Source organism: Doryrhamphus excisus, chromosome 2 (genome assembly GCF_030265055.1).
Source record: "Doryrhamphus excisus isolate RoL2022-K1 chromosome 2, RoL_Dexc_1.0, whole genome shotgun sequence".
NCBI classification, from domain to species: Eukaryota; Metazoa; Chordata; class Actinopteri; order Syngnathiformes; family Syngnathidae; genus Doryrhamphus; species Doryrhamphus excisus.
In genome coordinates this window covers 15,572,225-15,593,403 of record NC_080467.1, presented here as the reverse complement: position 1 = coordinate 15,593,403, position 21,179 = coordinate 15,572,225, and the positions used below count along the sequence as shown (strand labels likewise).

The 21,179-nt window shown below is 40.5% G+C and overlaps 1 protein-coding gene across 1 annotated transcript; it reads left to right on the top strand.

The window, feature by feature from the left end:
- Positions 1-128: 128 nt before the first annotated feature.
- On the top strand, positions 129-21,170 carry vldlr (very low density lipoprotein receptor). The gene is made up of 19 exons (XM_058064898.1): positions 129-352; positions 4,903-5,022; positions 5,911-6,033; positions 8,353-8,475; positions 8,872-9,080; positions 9,849-10,011; positions 10,133-10,255; positions 10,578-10,700; positions 11,034-11,153; positions 11,362-11,487; positions 11,647-11,818; positions 11,929-12,153; positions 12,238-12,356; positions 13,446-13,585; positions 13,672-13,813; positions 15,343-15,492; positions 17,295-17,372; positions 18,056-18,225; positions 20,422-21,170. Exons 1-19 carry the CDS (start codon positions 280-282, stop codon positions 20,455-20,457), a joined length of 2,535 nt encoding a protein of 844 aa, XP_057920881.1. The 5' UTR covers positions 129-279; the 3' UTR covers positions 20,458-21,170.
- Positions 21,171-21,179: the final 9 nt, after the last annotated feature.

Below are 21,179 nucleotides of genomic sequence, written 5' to 3'. Positions count from 1 at the left end.
AACGTAGGAAAACACTTGTGCTGTAAAAGAGCGACGTGTGGACTGCTTACAAAAGGAGGTCCCAAGGCGTGGGACCATTACCTCTGGTTTCTTCTGCGGCGCGCTCGTGTCCGAGTTTACGTGCGAGAGCGCGCGCGTCTTGCGTTTATATATGTGGTGGGCGCGTGAACCGGCAAGTGAACCGAGCAGGGGTGGCTCGAGCCAGCAGGAGCAGAGCTTTTAGCAAGGCAGCCCGCAAGCGCTCAGCTAGCAACCGAGCGCACCTTCCAGCAGCGAGACATGGTTAATTCCACCCCCGGGATCCTTCTGCTGCCGGTGTTAATATACCTCCAACAGTTTACGGATGTTCACGGTAAGTGTTCGCTCATTTAGGTTGTGTGACCAATCCCGTCATGCAGCGTAAATGTCGCCAATGTTAGCTAACGTCACTGAGCTTCAACACCTGCCCCTTTATTGAAAGACTTGATCTGCGTTACTGTTGATGATAAATGTATGCTTTTTTTGTTCCACTCTAGACCTTACCCACATATTCAGATACAAAACCTAATCATGCCTCCACTCCTTTTTTAACGAGGGAGTCGAGTAGGCCTGTTTTTGTTCGTGTTGTACCGTCACGTATTCGTGCAATTATATTTGCGGTCGATCAATTTCCTCCTCCCCGAAAACGTGTCATCTTCCTCGGTGTGTTTTAATGTCTGACCTCATTTCTCATTCGGTAGTATGGTAGCATACTGCTTTTGACACCCCCCATCCGCGTGGAAATATGATTTTCTAAGTGGGTTAGGAGGGATTTTCCGGTCAACCCTTGCAGGTGCACAAATCTCAGGTCACCTGCGCAGGTGAGTTCAATTATCGGGATTAGCTTGGTTGCATTTAAGGACTGTCGTCAAATTTTTACAGCGATTTTTTTCACATGGATGTCACTTATCTTCGGGTGGCAATTGTTGGAGATTTATTTGTTCGCGTGAGATATTAGGACCGGAATGTACGTAACACACAGCCGTGAAAACGACTGGAACGTGTCAAAACAATTGATTCAAGTTACTCGTAAGAGGCGGCCATCAGGACCCAGATGTTGCGTGCATATCTGGGGGTTAGGCATGCGCGTGTTATGCACGAATCGTTAAAAATGTGAGGGGTACTTCTAGACTCACGGGTACTACTCTTCCCTTACTAGCTATATTATACAAGGAAAACCAGTTAAGATGTCATTAATTGTGCAACTGTGAAGTTGAAATGCATTTTATTTGTCATGCCCCCCAAGGGACCCATTTTTTGGCACCCTACTCCCCTGATTTGAAATACCATTTATAACCAATGACGAGCATACAAGCGTATTCAACCGCCAAACTGAATGTTGAGTACTATAAATCTGTATATGTTGGTAGGGCTACATTAAAATGAAATCCTGCTCCCCGTAGGCATGCGTGAGTCATGAACGAATCGTTAAATGTGAGGGGTACTTCTAGACTCACGGGTACTAATGTTAATTCTTACACTTACTCGTCCCTTACTAGCTATATTATACAAGGAAAACGAGTTAACATGCCGTTAATTGTGCAACTGTTAAGTTGAAATGCATTTTATTTCTGTCATGCCCCCCCCCCCCCCCCCCCCAAGGGGCCCATTTTTTCGCACCTTACTCCCCTGATTTGAAATACCATTTATAATCAATGACGAGCATAGAAGCATATTCAAGAGCCAAACTGAATGTTGAGTACTATAAATCTGTATATGTTGGTAGGACTGCATTAAAATGAAATCCTTCTCCCCGGTCCCCTCCAGTCCTGCGATGTGCTTGACTGGTGGCAAGTTTCCATCAAAATTGAATGGGTTCTTGCTTGGCCCATATGCCATCTTATGTGCTCCCTAAAGTAAAATTAATTTCTATTGGAGCACCAGATCACAAGTAATTTAAGTATACTTTTCATATAGAACAGGTCTTTACTTGATGTTATTAAATAAAACTAAATAGCCGTATCATATTTACGTTTGCAGTGTTCCCCACAGGACTGCTATCTACTTGCGGTGGTGGATTGGGGATAATGCTCATTGTTCATCTGCATGCTCTTATGTATGGAGGAGCGATAGCATGATGTATGTGATATCTTTATTTGGATTGGATAATTTTATTGCTCAAGTGAGTGATTGCAATTCAACACCCCCCCCCCCCGTGTGCCATCTCAGATGTAACAGTAGAGGCACAATTGCCTTACAGTTGGCGACACTGCTGCTTGTGTGCATATGTCAATTTCTATGTGTATATATGTATGTGTATATGTATATGTGTGTATGTGTGTATATGTATATGTGTGTGTATATGTGTGTATGTATATGCACTATTACATTGTTGCTTTTAGTGTGTGTGTACTCCGAACATACCCACCACCTATTTCTCGGCCAGAAAAAACAAACCCGCACAAGTACACACTCGTATCAAAATTGTACGAGTTTCTTTGAACAAGGCGTCAGGCAAATTACACGGCAGCAAGAGCAGCAGCAACAGTAGCAGCAGCCACACTGGCCTGATTAAAATGGATGCAGCTTCCCTCCGCAGATACTGCGATGGCATGCTAGACCCAGATCCTCAGCTACATGAACACAGTCTGTGTGGGGGTGCATTTGGCTCCTGAAGTAGGCGGGGTGATGGTGGAGTGGAGGAGGAGGGCGACTACACAACAGTTTCTGTTACTGGGGAAAATTGCATTAACGTGACCTCCAGTGCGACAGCATTTATATAACGCACATTAGATTCCCTTTCTTTGTTTTGTTTCTTGAGGGAGACATTAAAAGCAAGTCACGTGTGCTTGTTGAAGGTTTTCCGAAATGCTGTGATTTGTTTTGTTCAGGCTCTTCAACAGTAGGCTTGATGCACAGACAGTATTTTGAGTGAAAGAACGGTTTCATACTTGGCTCCAGTGTATAGTTCCCTTTTTTACCAGGAAATGTATTGGTCATTGGTCACTTTGTTTTCCATACGGTTTCTCCGGCTTCTTGTAAATCCATTTGTATGTATTTTTAAAACGTTTGTTTGAAATGTAGAACATATCACTCTAATGGACCAGGATTGTGCCTTAGTTGAAATGTACCAGTGTGAAAGTATTGCAGGGGCTTAAAGATACTATACTGTAATGGTCACATTTGGCTTATAAGATAAGATATGCGTTTATTCATCCCTCAGTGGGGAAATTTGCATTGCACAGCAGCAAAGAGGACAGAACCAAATAAACAATATAAACTAAAAGTATTAAATTAACAATTTTTCCCAGGGTTGTATACAAATACAGTTTGCAAGATAATATGAAATGAGTTTTTATAGTTTTTTTGGAAGAAAAAACATTTACCCACCTGGATAGCAAGAGAGCACGAGCTACAGAGTTTAGTCTAAAGTAGGAATCAAGGTCAGATGGTGATATTTTAAGATCTTGAGTCATTGTCACCTCCAGTATGACAGATGGCATACACTGGGCTGCACAAAAATCACTATTGTACCAGTTCAGCCACATCAAATATCCTTTTTTTTTTTTTTTAATAGGTGTATATTGAAATGCATTAAATGCAAAGTATATCATTTTGAGCCAGCAAACTAAAATTAACAGTAGGTAGGGCTGCAACTAATTATTTTCTTAATCAAAGCTTGCTGTTTTATTAATCTTTTAGGCCCAAACCAGGGGTCTCAAACCTTTTCCACAAGGGCTGCATACTGTAAGGAATACTCCTGAATATAATTTTTATATCAATATAGCGTGATAAAAAAATATTGTGATATAGTCGGAGCATACCAGAAAAGGCAAAAATGTTGATCAAAGCTGATTTGTGTGTGTGTGTGTGTGTGTGTGTGTGTGTGTGTGTGTGTGTGTGTGTGTATCTTATTTTGCCTAAAATTGAGATAATATGGTTTGTATGTTGTACAATTGCTAAAACCAAAATTCACATTTTAAAATAAACGATTAATCGAATACCAAAGTTGTTGATATTAATAGGATAATGGATTAACCGCCGATTTTTCGGTAAATTGTTCTTGTTCTAAAAGTAGGACTGCCTAATGCAGGGGTCTCAAACTCAATTTACTTGGGGGGCCACTGGAGCTAGGGTCTGGGCGAGACTGGGCCGCATCAGGTCCCCCCCCCCCCCCCCCCAAAAAAAAAAACGCATTTATTAAAAACAGAAAAATGAATAAACTTTGCTTTGGTTTCAATTTTCTAGAAAAGCTCTGATAAAACATTCCACTGTTCTCAAATATCTTACTTTTTATTTTTCTACACAAAATAAGATGAAAAATAAATAAACAAATCAAGAATAAAGAAAATCAATCAGTAATAAATAAATATAATAATAATAATAATAATAATAATAATAATAAAACGGCAAATAAAGACTTAAACCACATATAGTTGGTGGGTAGACAAATTATTTTTTTCCAGATTAAAATGAACAAAGCATTATTAGAGCCCTGTAGACATGACAAAACACGACTATAGTCACATAATACCCTTTTTATTTACAACATATTGCGCAACTGCAGGGTCTTGAGACACATGCCAACTCGCAAACTAGAGAGCTAGCGACCTAAACGGTAGCCTTCAAGTTATTTCCTTTAAACGTAAATAGCCAAAAACTTACCACTTCCACACGGATAGGGAGGATAACTACGTTTGAGACCACTGGCCTAAAGCATCTTTCAGGGTTTATTTGATACATCCGACGACCACAAGTCGTCTCACTGGTGCCATTTTGTGCACACGATGGCACAATCCCTAACTAAACAAGCTCAAGACTTATTGCTCCCTCAGGTAATGGGATCATGCTTTCTTATGTTTTATTTAAACTCCTTGATCAGTTCCCGGTGGTGCAAAACCTCTTCTTTTTATAAACTTCCCTTTTTGTGCTATTACTCTTCAGGAACTAAGACGGAATGCGAGGCCAACCAGTTTCAGTGTGAAAATGGACGTTGCATCACATCTGTCTGGAAGTGTGACGGAGATGAGGACTGTGCCGATGGCAGCGATGAACGCTCGTGTGGTAAGGGATGATGACAAAACGTAGCTTTGTTCTACAGCATCTCTCCATTGTAATGTTTCAGGCCTGTGATGTCACGTGTCATCTTGGAAGTACTCAATAGTGTACATTTGCTCATACAGTAAGTCACATGCCAGCATAGCAGTTTCACTTCTCCTCCCCAGCTTACATCTGTCCTGTCATGATCACGGGACAATGAGTGGGAATATGCACAAATATTGGTAAGGAATAATGAAATAAGGCGTCAACAGCAGTAACTAATTTGTCATTAATTGCGTTAGTTTTGTGTGTAATTAATGCATGCTCGCCTAGGCAGATTGGAAGCATGGTGGAGCGTCCCCACATAGTCACAATCCGACGCCATTTTATAACTTTATTCTAACCTGACGTCTCGATGCAACACCCCCTTAAAGTGCACTTACAAAATGAATCATGTAGCATTTTTAACATTTTATTTGTAGTATTTACTCGCCTGCTAAGAATGCACCACATGCATCTCCATCAGATTTATTTTTCAATTATTAAATGCTGCATTTTTTGGTCTTATATGGTAAGGGGGTGCAGCAGAAGTGTACCTTTTTAAGGGGAAAAAATGTTGGCAATTGAAGAAAAAAAATTCATTCAAAATTTTTGTATCGAAACAGACCCGGACGGTATGTGTGTAATCAGTCCTGTCATCTATAGTAAAAATTGGCATATTTCATACATGGTTGCTAAAGGTGATTATGATTAATTAAAAATGGGGATTAATCTGATAAAATTAATCATTTGACAGCCCTAAAAAACATCATATTGAAGGTAAAATAATTTGAGATTTCAACACCAAATTATACAAATTTTTTTGGTTACATGTTCTGTTAATTCAACGATTTTTGTCATTTCTCACCGCAGTGAAAAAGGTTTGTCCAGACACTGACTTTGTATGTCGTAACGGTCAGTGCGTTCCAAAGCGATGGCACTGCGATGGGGAGCCAGACTGTGAGGACGGGTCAGATGAGAGTGTAGAAATCTGCCGTAAGTAGACATTTTTTTTTAATCTCCACTTTATTTTATATTTCTTCATATTCACTTTTATGAATGCCAGATTGGGATGGGCTGTTGACTGTTATAGCCATACAACGACTGACCGTATATGGGAATGAAATTATGTAATTGACTTAGCTTCCCATCATGTTTATCACAAGTGGTGGAAATTGGATTATCAGTGGATCTGCTTGCAGCCTAGTGCCCTCAATTTTCTCTTTAACTGCTTTGATGCATTTAATCATTACTTTTAGTTATCTTCTGGGGGGGGGTCTGAAAACCAGCCACATCCACGAGGGAAGAATGCTCTGTAGGAAATGCACTTCTAAAGCAGCAGTGGTGTTCAGTATCCCACTGTAGATGATGATAATGCCTGTATCACAGGGGTCTCAAACTCAATTTACCTGGGGGCCACTGGAGCTAGGGTCTGGGCAAGGCTGGGCCACATCAGGTTTTTTTCAAAAAAAAAAAAAAAATTTATTAAAAACAGAAAAATATACAAACTTTTTCAGTGCTTTGGTTCTGATTTTCTACAATAAAAGCTCTGATAAAACATTCCACTGTTCTCAAATATCTTAATTTTTATTTTTCTGCACAAAATAAGATGAAAAATAAATAAACCAAGAATAAAGAAAATCAATCAGTAATAAATATAATTAAAAAAATAATAATAAAACAGCAAATAAACTTAAGAAACCACATATAGTTGGTGGGTAGACAAATTATTTTTTTCAGATTAAAATTAACAAAGCATTATTCGAGCCCTGTAGATATAACACGACTATAGTCACATTTACACTTTTTATTTACAACATATTGCGCAACTGCAGGGTCTTGCGACACATGCTAACTCGCAAACTAGAAAGCTAGCGACCTAAACGGTATCCTTCAAGTTATTTCCTTTAAACTTAAATAGCCAAAAACTTACCACTTCCACATGGATAGGGAGGATAACTATTAACAGTTATTTAACCTTTAACATGAACATTAATCAAACGTAATAATTTTTTCTGGGTACATGATACCATACAGCATCCATATCAAACTTGCGCGGGCCGCACTAACATTAAACTGTCATATCAAGGCGGGGGCCTCAAACCAGTGTCCTGCGGGCCACGTTTGGCCCACGGGCCGCGTGTTTGAAACCCCTGCTGTATGAGCTTGTTTGGTATTATGACATAATGCTAATTAGATTAGTGAATTTACTCACCACAAACTGTCATACTGGTGATTTTTCCTCATTTACAGTATCCATTTTTAAATCGTAATATCAAAACTGAATATTTTCTTGGGGAAAAAAACCCAACTCTGGACCTAAAGGATTAATAATGAACCATGCTGATGGTAGCCCTTGGGGGGGCGTGCCCTCTAGTTTGAAAAGCACTGCTTAGTCTTGTAGTTTCTGTTTTGTGTGGGGGGGGATTAAGTTCCCGGCATACCTACACTGTACACGGGCTTAGCTGCACGTACACCTACTGTACTGTTTATATCCCGATGCTATTTGTTCAGCTGTTCCCATGCTTGGCAGGGGCTAAATGACGTGGATGCCTGGTCACTTTTGCTGACTTTGAACCGATTACCATGCACACTTGCTCATTAGTCAATTTTGATCAGATTCATTCATTCATTTTCTACCGCTTTTTCCTCACAAAGGTCGTGGGGGTTGCTGGAGCCTATCCCAGCTGTCTTGGGGCGAGAGGCGGGGTACACCCTGGACTGGTCGCCAGCCAATCACAGGGCACATATAGACAAACAACCATTCACACTCACATTCATACCTGTGGCCAATTAACCTAGCATGTTTTTGGAATGTGGGAGGAAACCGGAGTAGCCGGAGAAAACCCACGCATGCACGGGCAGAACATGCAAACTCCTCACAGAGATGGCAGAGGGTGGAATTGAACCCTGGTCTCCTAGCTGTGAGGTCTGCGCATTTTTATCATTTTTTTGTTCCAAATTTGCATGTATTTTCAAATGGCTGTGTTGTGCACTGCAGGAAGCTGGCATCAAATGTCTCTTGGAGGGCGAATATGTTACAACTGGGCTGTCATGTTCAATTTGTATCAAAAGAAATGATAAATTTTCATAGAATCACCTCGGGGATTGTCTCAAACTTGCACCTAACCACACATGGAATTATGATTAATGGCTAAATTACAAGGCTTGGGATTAATCACTTTTGTTTAATTTACTTTTTTGTAATAATGCAAAAGCTGACTGAGGGTGCGATATAAATCAAAGGGAGTGGGATATTTTGACACGACACGAAATGTAATAACTAAATGTCCTGTGTTTTTTGTGATCATGCAGACATGCGGACATGCCGTTTGAATGAGTTTAGCTGCGGGGCAGGCACCACTCAGTGTATCCCTAACTTCTGGAAATGTGATGGTGAAAAGGACTGCCACAATGGAGAAGACGAAGTCGGCTGTGGTAGGGGAACAATCTGAAATATTGTGATGGCCGCTTGCTGTGAGTGACATTATAGCTCGATTTATTTAAAAATAAATAATGCAAATTTCCCCACTGAGGGACGAATAAAGGCATATCTTATCTTAAATAAATAAAAATGCACCTGCATTACTTGCCGTACAAGGCTATATAACATGTCTAATACTGTCATCTAAATTGCATATTTGTCCATGACGCATGCATTTATTCCCATCATAATGTGTTTATGCGGACAGCCAAACCATAATATAAAATCAATATTTACATTGAAAAGGTTGCAGATAAATGCAAATAAATTGGGTAAGAAGACTGCAAGTAATCTACAATCTAAAAAGTAAATTCATTTACAAGAAAAACCATGTGACTTTGTTCCCGCAGGTAATGTGACCTGCGCTCCAAATGAATTCACCTGTGCCAGTGACCGCTGCATCTCCCGAAACTTTGTATGCAATGGCAAGGATGACTGTGGCGATGGCTCTGATGAGGTGGAGTGTGCGCCGTCTTCCTGTGGTCCCAGTGAATTCCAGTGCGGAAACTCGTCATGCATCCCTGCCAGTTGGTTGTGTGATGATGACGTTGACTGTCAGGTAAGGGAAAGGGTGTAAAATGGCAAGTATATACACCTACCAAAAATACACCATCTGGTTATGTGCAACAGAGAGCTGTAATTCTCTTAACAGTAATTCTGTCACTCCTCTGGGGTTGTTCGATCTATTCAAAATGGAACAGTTCTATATCTGACAAAGTAGTCTTATGTTGATGATGATGATGATAATAATACATTTTATTTGTATAGCGCTTTTCAAAGACTCTTTACAGTAGAGAAAAAGAAATAAAAATAGAGTTGAGTAAAAACAGAGTAAAATTAATTCAGAGTTAAAACAAGGCTAAAAGCGGGGGCGGGGCAAATGTGTTCTCCAGGAAACCCTCAATTTCCATTTTAGAAATTTGGTTTACAGGCTGCGTAGCTGCACAAACTTGGTGGCATCATTGGTATAACGCCCCATAAGGAATTGACTCCTCGCAACCCCTGCTTATTAAAATTGCATGAAATCATGCATGTTTTTCTCCAAAGCATGATACGCATAACTAATCTGGCATTTTTACAAGGCACTCGCACAGAAAATTGAAATGGTGTGAAGTAACTTATTTAATCACTGGTTTTGCTTGCTCTTTCGGCGCTACCAAATTCTGAGTAACAATTTTCAGTCAGATTTTCCTTTTTTTTTTGTTGGTTTTTAAATGTGAAAATATACAGTATTTGACAGAGTTTCATATACCTTAAATTCAATCTTTGTTCTACTTTATATTGTGGAAGTCATAGTCTCTATCATACTAAAACGTTTTGTTTGCAGGATCAATCGGATGAGTCTCCGTCGCGCTGTGGCCGACACCCAACACCACCGGCCAAATGCTCAACTAGTGAGATGCAATGCCATTCAGGAGAGTGTATACACAATAGGTGGAGGTGTGACGGTGACACCGACTGCAAAGATGGCAGCGATGAAGCCAACTGTCGTATGTACCAACTTGGCTTTTGTTGTGTTCTAGCGCTGATAACATGTATCTATCATCATTGACACATTTGATGGGGCTAAATTTTTTTTCCTGCTTTTTCTCGTGTGTTTGGCATTGCTAGCCGTACGCACCTGCGCAGCAGATCAGTTCAAATGCGAGGACGGGAACTGCATTCAGGGCAGCAGACAATGTAACGGCATGAGAGAGTGTGCTGATGGTTCAGATGAAGTCAACTGCAAAAACTGTAAGTTCCTTTTATGAATCAGTTTCGTTGTGTCCTTGCATGATTCTGTTTATGTTCCACACACATGCAACAGAGACTCAACAGGGGTGTGGGGGTTAACCATGAAAAGCAAAACACATGTTTGTTTTGTAACACATGTCCTTTTTGTCAAGATTGTAGGAATGTTTTTTTTGTTTGTTTTTTTTTATTCGCAACAACTACATATAATGAGGTTAACTCTTGAACCTACTACATATATGATGCTGTGTAGAGGTGACGTTTTTCTGAGGCGTTCAAGTTGTGAAATGATGCAGAAACACTAATGCAAAATGTCTCCCTCCAGTGACTCAGTGTAATGGACCAGAGAGGTTCAAATGTCGCAGCGGGGAGTGTATCGAGATGAGCAAAGTGTGCAACAAGGCCCGAGACTGTCCTGACTGGAGCGACGAACCCATAAAGGAATGCAGTGAGTTCCTGAACACGACAAACTGCATGAACGGAGTACTGAGCATGTTTTCTAATGCTTGAAATACAGCATCTCAGTTTAGCTCATGGCAGGTACCAGTCCCTTAATCCAAGACGTTTTTTTTTTGTTTTTTTTTCTGGATAACACATTTTTAAATCTTGCAAGATCTCATGACACAACTACTGTAGAAAGATTCTTTCTATTTATATACTATTATTTCGAGTACCAACTTTTTTTTTTAATTTTAACTGTATTTATTGGGATATAGAAATGCTAATATGTTCCCTTTTTAGACCTTAATAGTTCCAACAGAGCTTTCTTCATGTTCTTCAGACGTCAACGAGTGCCTAATGAACAATGGGGGCTGTTCACACATTTGCAAGGACATGGTAATTGGCTTTGAGTGTGACTGTATACCTGGACTGCAGCTCATCGACCACAAGACCTGTGGAGGTAGAAGACATTTACTAGTTTGGTTGTGGTTGTTTTGGAATTTAAAGTATTGCTTGTTAATATTTGTTACAGTAACATGAAATTATCACGCGTTGATCATGATTTTAAAGATACTTTAGTCAATTCAGTTGTTAGGTATTTGGTTTTTAAAACCTCCAAATGATATTGAATTGATTCCACCTGCTTGAATCCTTTTTTGTTTTTTCAGACATCAATGAGTGTCTGAACCCTGGCATCTGCAGTCAGATCTGCATCAACCTAAAAGGAGGATACAAGTGTGAATGTCACAACGGCTACCAGATGGATCCAACTACAGGAGTCTGTAAGGCCGTGGGTAAGTAAAGGCCTCTCTTTTGGCTCTAGTGTTGATCTTCTGAATGGTTTTGGATTTTAATTAGACACGTTTGTTAATGTTTCAGATGTGTTTTACTTTAATTCTAATTGAAACAGTGATTGAGGAAAAGACATTTCAGTAGGCCCTCGCTGTTCTTAGGTAAAGAGCCCAGTCTGATTTTCACAAACCGCCGTGACGTCCGTCGTTTGGGTCTGGAGGGGAAGGAGTACACTCAAATTGTGGAGCAGCAGAGAAACACGGTTGCTCTGGATGCAGATTTTGGCCAGCAGATGATGTTTTGGGCCGACCTGGGACAGAAGGCCATATTGAGGTACGCAGCACATAGTGTACAAGTGTACAAACTCAGTTAGAACGTCTAGTGATATCGTAAATTACCTGATAATTTAGTTTCTTGTTAATTGATCAAATATTCATGTTTAGCACGGTGCTGGACAAACGAGGGGATGTGGGCGTCCACCATAAAGTGATAGATAACGTCCACTCTCCTGTGGGAATCGCTGTGGACTGGATATACAAGAACCTGTACTGGTCTGATCTGGGTACCAAAACCATCTCTGTCGCTAACTTTAACGGAACCAAGCAGAAAATCCTGTTCAACAGAGGCCTGAAAGAGCCGGCTTCCATTGCTGTGGATCCTCTGTCTGGGTAAGTGTCAAACATGGCGGATCAGTGCATCTTTTTTTATGCCTTTTTCTGGTCTACAGTTTATTCTATATTTTGGACTTGTAGGTTCCTGTACTGGTCTGACTGGGGTGTGCCAGCAAAAATTGAGAAGTCTGGTATGAACGGAGTGGATCGGCAGATTCTGGTAGCAACAGACATCCAGTGGCCAAATGGAATAACCCTTGGTACACATGCATACACAACTATGGCAATATAGCATATATTTGGGATCGCTGATGCTTTACATTTTTATGAGAAATCTGGGGGGCAATCGTGTGGAATGCTAAACGCTTGATCAAGTTCTAGTCTGTAAGAGTAGGAGGGAAAACTGACCCATTTACTTGAAGCATCTGGAGTATGGTTTTATCCACAATGTAGCGGCAGCTAGACCTTCGGTCTCGGGCTGATACTGACACTTGGAGGGCATGATACCTGGCCTGATACCAGACAAACCATGTGATGATCTTATTATCACATAATATTTAATCATGAGCTTATTATCACGTACTATTTAATCAAAAGACCATTTTGTTTCCAGAAAATGTTCAGTTTATTACATGTATTATATCTAAACAGTGTAAACACAATAATTGCAAAAATATTTCAACAATAATATTTTATCAACAGTCTTATCTTATCAATGTCTGACAATTAAAGTTCCATGAATCAAGTTTGGGTTTTTTGGTGACAGTGACATTTCTTGTCACAAGCGTAGACACGTATTTGTCTAACTCAGGCGGGGGAATACTTTCTACCAGTCTTCGTTCGTTCTTGCAGTTGATGAGCCATTCAGAAAAAAGCTTTAGGTCGCCCTTGGTTTTCCGACTTGTATTTCCTTTTTTAGTTTTTTCGATCATTTCAAGAGTGTCCTCCTCATTAATGGTGATAAAACGTTCCATTGCTAATATTCTGTTTGCTATTTTCCCTATTTGTCTTTCGCCGGGAGTGTCAACCGCTGACATGTTGACAGAGCACAGACGGCAGCAAAACAAACGCTGTGTGTTCACGCTCGTGCGCTGTTCTCTGATTGGTTGTTTCACAGGCACGATACCAGAGCAGCGCGCTCTGAGTGGACAGCTACGGGGGCTGATACTGGACATGGTTAAACTCTATATTTTATCAGTATCACTGCCCTGGGCTTTGACACATCATTTCAGCCTTTTTCCCGTATCATTCATGGGCGGTTTCTAGGGTACAGGGCCAATTAATACTGTAGTATGTGATCATAATATTGTATGCCCTGCAATATCTTGTCTTCTTTGTCTTGGTCTCAGATCTAATCAAAGGCAGGTTGTATTGGGTGGATTCAAAGCTGCACATGCTCTGCAGTGTTGACCTGAATGGAGACAACAGGAAGAAAGTTCTGCAGTCTTCAAACTACCTAGCGCACCCCTTTGCTCTCACCGTTTTTGAGGTAATACAGTTTTCTTGTCATTGGGATACTTTTGTTGCTATCATATCTTCTTTGTGCTTTTTATAACCCCCCCCCCCTCTTTCCAGGATCGTGTCTTCTGGACAGATGGTGAGAAGAAAGCCATCTATGGAGCAAATAAATTCAGTGGCTCAGATGTTGTGACACTGGCCAACAACCTGAATGATCCACAAGACATCATTGTTTATCATGAGCTGATTCAGCTATCTGGTAAGAGAATTATGGGGGGGCTGACACATCCAAATGTATTTTATAATATTGTTATACTGAAGCTATAAATGCTGCTTACCGTTTAATGACTTTGTCATTAAATCTTTGTCAAAAGGGTTGGCTGTGCAGAATTGGCTAGCTGACTACATGATTTAAAGGTGTGGGGTTTACTACTTGACATATCAGTGACCCTGGGTAGGCTACTGCCTTAGCTAGTAATTTAGTTTAGTTGGAAAGACTGCTGATACTGGCTCTGGTCACCCACACTGTGGTAGAAAAGGGATGGGTGGAAATACCCAAGAAAGTTTAATAGTTTCTGTAATGTTTTACAGCCACATTTTTTGATCATGTTAAGACACATCTGGGAGCCAGGTGCAGTGTACAGTGGTAGTACATGTATGAAGTACATTTTCACAGTTTTGGTAATGGTTTTATTTCATTTGAACATGCATCAGATTACAATTGAGTGCATCACATAATCAGTTCACAGTTCTACATGTCCAAAAGGAGTCGGAAGAAGCAAAGCTTATTAAATCCTACCCCTCCATCTGGTACTTTTACAATCAGTAACTGTTACATTTGTTCACTTCCTGCTTTCCATAATACAGGTTTGTTTTTTTTTAATAATGCACCTTGTACCAAAGTACAAGGTGATATGACCATCCAATGACATAATGTGTACCATAGTAAGTGTCAATATAGTGATATATATAGCACATCATGACTGGTTCAAGACTCTTCATCCTTGTATTTAGCAAACATCAACTGCTTGTATTGTTTCTTGAATTGGCTCATCGTTGTGCATTGTTTGAGGTCCTTACTCAATCCATTCCATAGTTTGATTCCACATACTGAAATGCTATGGCTAGCATAACGTAGTCCTAGCATATAAGTGTTTCAAATGTACTTCTTCCCTGAGATCATATTTCTCTTGTAGAGAAGTATTGGATGACATTTTTAGGTATTTGGTTGTTTTTAGCCTTATGCATTATTTTAGCTGTTTGAAGATGAACTATATCAGCAAGTTGAAGTATTTGTGATTTTAGAAATAAGGAGTTAGTATGTTCTCGTAGGCGGCATTATGAATTATCCTTACTGACCTTTTTTGCAGTACATTTAGCGAGTGAGGATTGCTTTTATAGTTATTAGCCCATATTTCCACACAAAAAGTAAGATATGGTAGAACCAGAGAGCAATAAAGAGTGTGGAGTGATTTCTGATTGAGAACAAATTTTGCTTTGTTCAATACTGAAATATTTCTGGCCACCTTATGTTGTATATTTGTAATATGAGGTTTCCAGCTCATATTTTTATCTATTGTGATCCCCAGAAATTTATTTTCGTTCACCCTTTCAATGTCCACACCGTCTATTTGTCTTTGCTGGTGCGTGTCCTTTCTGCTGTTACCAAACAGCATGATTTTAGTTTTACTTAAGTTCAAGGACTATTATCATCAAACCATCTTTTTAGTGTGACCATTTCTTCTCTGACCTTTTCTAATGATTCTAATGTTTTGTGTTCTTTTTAAGGAACAAACTGGTGTGCCGAGAGAGGTGAAAACGGGGGCTGCAGCTTCATGTGTTTGCCAGCACCGCAAATCAACAAACACTCCCCCAAATATACCTGCATGTGTCCAGAAGGGCAGGAACTTGCTGCTGATGGCCTACGTTGCAAACCTGGTACGTTACACCCAAGTTAGCCTCTCGGGACTTGGTCTGAGGTTCCTTCCGCTAATTGAACTGTTGGGTGTGAAGAGTGCCATAACTGGTTGGTGTGGATTTGTGTGGACTGCGTCATTCAATGGGCTTCCCTCTTAAAGTTATGACGTGTAATTGACTTATTCATTTGTTGGGCAGCATTACTATCACCCGTTTCATCACAATTTAATGCCCAATGCCTGCGCTATGTGCTGTTGCGTTCACTCCATGTCAGCAGGGATGGGCTCCAGCTACCTTGATCTATATAGGAGGGTTTCCTTGACACCAAAAGCAGTTGAGATTTTGTCCATTTAAACTGATTTACATAAGCCGAGATCTTTTGCAAAACAGATTTAACTGCAGCCATGCCTGCAGTCTTCATTTGCAAGGTTGCTGGGGAAACACTTGTCTCTCTCTGCTGCTTCAGTTGATTTTTGTCAGGGTCCATCCAGCTTCCCAGACCGCTCTTTTTGTACCAAGACAGAAAGAAAACCCAGCACCGCAATTGGGGTGCATATTTGCTGCTGTACTGGAGCCCCCCGACAACTCAGTGTACCACTGCCCTCCTGGTTTTGAATGTGTGTGTGTGTTAACGTACACGTCTTTCAATTTGCTACTTGAAATTGAGAATAGCTTGCAAGAAAAGGAAGTTCCTTTCACCATCTCCCCAATTTGGGACGTCGCCAAAGGCTTTTATGCTCTTTGCTAAACATGCAGCAAACATATTTATCCCATTTGTTCAGCCTTTGCAGCCGCACCAAATGGAAAAGCCAAGTATTGTGTTGCTGAAGCTTGGCCTGGCTCTAATCATGTTAGTCACAGGAAGTGATAAGCAATGGCATTCTTTTCAATGTTGAACTTGAAAGCCACCACAGAACGATGGCGACGCAACATACAGTATAGCCTACCTTTTTTTTTTTAAAGATAATAATAATAAATTTTATTTATATTGCACTTTACATTACAGAAATCTCTAAGTGCTACTAGAAAGCATAAAACCTACAGTGAAGCGATAAAACAACACAACAGTGTATATGTACGTGTGTATGTATGTATATGTATATATGTGTGTGTGTGTGTGTATGTATGTATATGTGTGTGTGTGTATGTGTGTATATATATGTATGTATATATGTGTATATATATATATATATATTAAAAAAGGCTAAGAAAAGTCTTTAGGCTCGGAAGATGACGTATAGCTGACTTTTACTTGGTTTTAATTTCTTCCTACCCCCTCCCCCCCCCCTTTTTTTTTGGATATTAAAAGCTGTTTTTTTTGTTTAGAAAACGTACTCTCATACTCTTTAGCAGACCTTTCTACCAAAACTCCCTGAAAGCTCTAATGCTGCCCTCCCCTGGTAAAATACATTGCAATCATTGCATGCTCTTCCTAAAACTTTTTTTTAAGTTTTGCTTTCTGGCTGCTTAACTTTTTGAGTGATTTTAGGGGGATACAGTCTTGCATCTACCCTTCTTGTCCTTTTGTAAAAAAATGTTTACAGCGCTTACCAAGTAGTTACATTTTTAATGGTTCATGCCAGCTGTTTGCTTTTTTTTCTCTCCCCTTAATAATTTATACACACTTTAGCCTCTTTGCTTTTTTGCAGAAATGATATTCTCAGTTAAAACATGAACCCAAGCAGATTTCCTGGGGGCATGGAGAACTAGGTATTTTGTGTGCAGGTTTTGCCTCCTATGTAGTACTCTAGATATGTAGATCTCCGCTGTTTGCAGGAGTTGTTTTTATTGCACTTTTCATTCATACATGTTTATTCTTCTAGAAGCCAACGTGAGTACATCAATCCAGGTGAACACTGCAGCCAGAGGCTCTGCGGCAGCATGGGCAGTACTTCCTGTGTGTAAGTGCAGTCATTGGTTAGCATCGTTGAGCTGTTCCACAAGGTACATCTCTAAATGGAAAAAATAAATTAACACAGTTGGAGTCACGCAAGACATACCAAAATGGATGCTAACTGGAAAAAACATGCTAACACTTTACTTTAAAGTACGTTAGTGCAGGACTGTGATCTAGCTGTGGTGGGGAGGAGCAAGAAATGAAGTCTAATTTACATAATTGGCCATTTAGCCTTTTATATACATATGTTGCTATTTTACTAATACTGTATCAGTATTTCCAGCTGTACGGTGTACGAGTGGTTAGCACGCAGACTTTACAGCTATAAAACCTGAGTTCAATTCCACCCTCGGCCATCTCTGTGTGGGGTTTGCATGTTCTGCGTGTGCATGCGTGGGTTTTCTCCGGGTACTCCGGTTTCCTCCCACATTCCAAAAACATGCTAGGTTAATTGGCAACTCCAAATTGTTCATAGGTGGGAGTGTGAATGGTTCTTTGTCTATATGTGCCCTGTGATTGGCTGGCGACCAGTCCAGGGTGTAGCCTGGAAAATGACTGAATGAATTAGTATTTCCCTGTTTGGGTGGGAAAAAACACTAAGGCCAATGCAGATGCCCAAGAGTTGTGATTATAAACATGAATTTCTGATCCGAATTGTCTCCCCATATCTTTTTTTTTTTTTTTTAGTGGTGTTTGCCATGGCGGTGGCAGGCGGCTATTTGATGTGGAGAAACTGGCAACTGAAGAATCAGAAAAGCATGAACTTTGACAACCCCGTCTACCTGAAGACCACAGAAGAAGACCTCAACATTGATATCACGCGGCACAGCACAAACGTGGGGCACACATACCCAGCGGTGAGTAAAAAAAACGTTGCATCACTAAACAATGTTAAACAAATAATTACATCCCAGATCATAATCTCTCAACCTCACTTTGTCTTCAATAGCAAAGCCTCTGCTGAGTAAAGTAATTAGTGCATGAGTGTCTTGGCACCAACTCGGTTTAAATACTCATCGGGAGCTTTTGCAGTCTTGCGTAATGCTTAATGTGCTGTTGGCCAGCCTCCTCTGTATGCAGATTAACCCTCGTCCACTCAAATATGCAAGATTGCGCGCTCATTTCTGCGGTCACCCTCACAGCTGACACAAGGCTTATTATAAATGGTTATCTCTGAGCCTCAGACTCTCAAGCCACGATAGGAATGTCATTCACACGCATGCACGCATTCTACAATAAAAGCTCTGATAAAACATTCCACTGTTCTCAAATATCTTAATTTTTATTTTTCTGCACAAAATAAGATCAAAAATAAACAAATCAAGAATAAAGAAAATCAATCAGTAATAAATAAATATAATAATAATAAAAACTTAAGAAACCACATATAGTTGGTGGGTAGACAAATTATTTTTTTCAGATTAAAATGAACAAAGCATTATTAGAGCCCTGTAGACATGACAAAACACGACTATAGTCACATTTATACTCTTTTTATTTACAACATATTGCGCAACTGCAGGGTCTTGAGACACATGCTAACTCGCAAACTAGAGAGCTAGCGACCTAAACATTAGCCTTCAAGTTATTTCCTTTAAACTTAAATAGCCAAAAACTTACCACTTCCACACGGACAGGGAGGATAACTATTAACAGTTATTTAACCTTTAACATGAACATTAATCAAACGTAATATTTTTTCTGGGTACATGATACCATAGAGCATCCATATCAAACTTGCGCGGGCCGCACTAACATTCAACTTTCATATCAAGGCGGGGGCCTCAAACTGGTCTCCTGCGGGCCACATTTGGCCCACGGGCCGCGTATTTGAGACCCTTGATTAAGAACTTCCAGAGGGGTTCAATTGTTAACACTCCTCTTGTGGATTTTAATGCATAAAAAGCATCACATAACATTTGTTTATTGCATCAAGGCTTTTTGACTGTTTGACCACATCGCACTGATCCCATGGAGGAGTGTCTGGTTTATCAGGGACCAGAAAGTTGTCACACCGAAGGGGCAAGTGAGTCAGTGTGGGGGCGTACGCTGTTGTCCAACAAAGTGATAAATGCTAGTGATCAAATATTAATGAAATTCACTATGAATAATAATGTACATCATTCACCATAGCGTTATTTCACAGACGTGACTTGCATTGCAACTGTAAATGTAATAAGACGGTTAAACCAGATGCAAATACAAATTGGTAACAGACTAGCATTCCCACATAGGACTACAACCCATTTGCTGACAATAATAAGGGCGGCACGGCGATTGAGTGGGTTCAGTTCCACCCTTGGCCATCTCTGTGTGGAGTTTGCATGTTCTCCCCATGCATGCGTGGGTTTTCTCCGGGTACTCCGGTTTCCTCCCACATTCCAAAAACATGCTAGGTTAATTGGCGACTCCAAATTGTCCATAGGTGTGAGTGTGAATGGTTGTCTATATGTGCCCTGTGATTGGCTGGCGACCAGTCCAGGGTGTACCCCCGCCTCTCGCCCGAAGACAGCTGGGATAGGCTCCAGCACCCCCTCGACCCTTGTGAGGATAAGCGGTAGAGAATGAATTAATAAAATGTTACTAATCTGCGCCAAGTGTTTAGCGTGCAGGCCTCACAGCTAGAAGACCCAAGTTCGATTGCACCCTCGGCCATCTCTGTGTGGAGTTTGCATGTTCTCCCCGTGCATGAATGGGTTTTCTCCGGGTACTCCGGTTTCCTCCCACATTCCAAAAACATGCTAGGTTAATTGGCGACTCCAAATTGTCCATAGGTATGAATGCGAGTGTGAATGGTTGTTTGTCTATATGTGCCCTGTGATTGGCTGGCGACCAGTCCAGGGTGTACCCCACCTCTCGCCCGAAGACAGCTGGAATAGGCTCCAGCACCCACCGCGACCCTCGTGAGGGAAAAAGCGGTAGAGAATGAATGAATGAATGAATGAATAATAAATAATAATAATAATTGCAGGATATACATAGTCATTGAAATAATGGCATATTGTGGTGCATCATATTGTTTTAATTCTTTGTCTCTTTCTCCTCCACTTCAGATTTCAATAGTGAGCACAGAGGAGGATTTATCGTGACCATCTTGGTGTTGGTTTTTTTTGGTAATGGGAGCTCATGGCGCCTCCTTGTTCCCATCTTGGTTGTCCAAACGGCAGCCTCGCTCACAGAACGACCCTATGCCCCATGAAGTGCATTATGTATTATCACCGGTGAAGGTAACTGGAAGAAATGTTATTTATTATGTACATAGTTATACACCCCCCATCTCTCCTGCTGTCCATTCCTGTGTCCAACAGTATTGTTTGCATCAAATATCAGATGCGAGGAACAACACAGGGAATTGCAACCATTTATTTTTCCTCAGCGTTTAATGGTCGGCTGGCTTTTGAAATGACTTGGACTTGTACCCAGTCCCTCTCTCACCAAGTACATCGGTGAGATCTGCTGGACAGGTTTAGGGGCGGGAAGAAAAAAAAAACAGCATCTTGCCTTCAAACCATCCAGGTTCCGTAAATCATGTCTTCATTCCTGCAGTACCTCCTGAGTGTACGTGTTTTCTGACACTGATTGGGGATGCAAGAGGTTCCATATGTTCAGTATTTGTAAACATTGTACATATTTAGCCATCATCACAGAGATGATTGTCAATCAGGATTCTATTCAATGCACTTTTGGATCAAATGTTCTTGTGTAAATAAGATTGTATACATTTGACATGAGATCTTTTGCTATGGTTAGGCATTGTATTGGGGTCAAATGTATTTAACGGGGGGGGGGGACATGATTTGGTAAAACTATT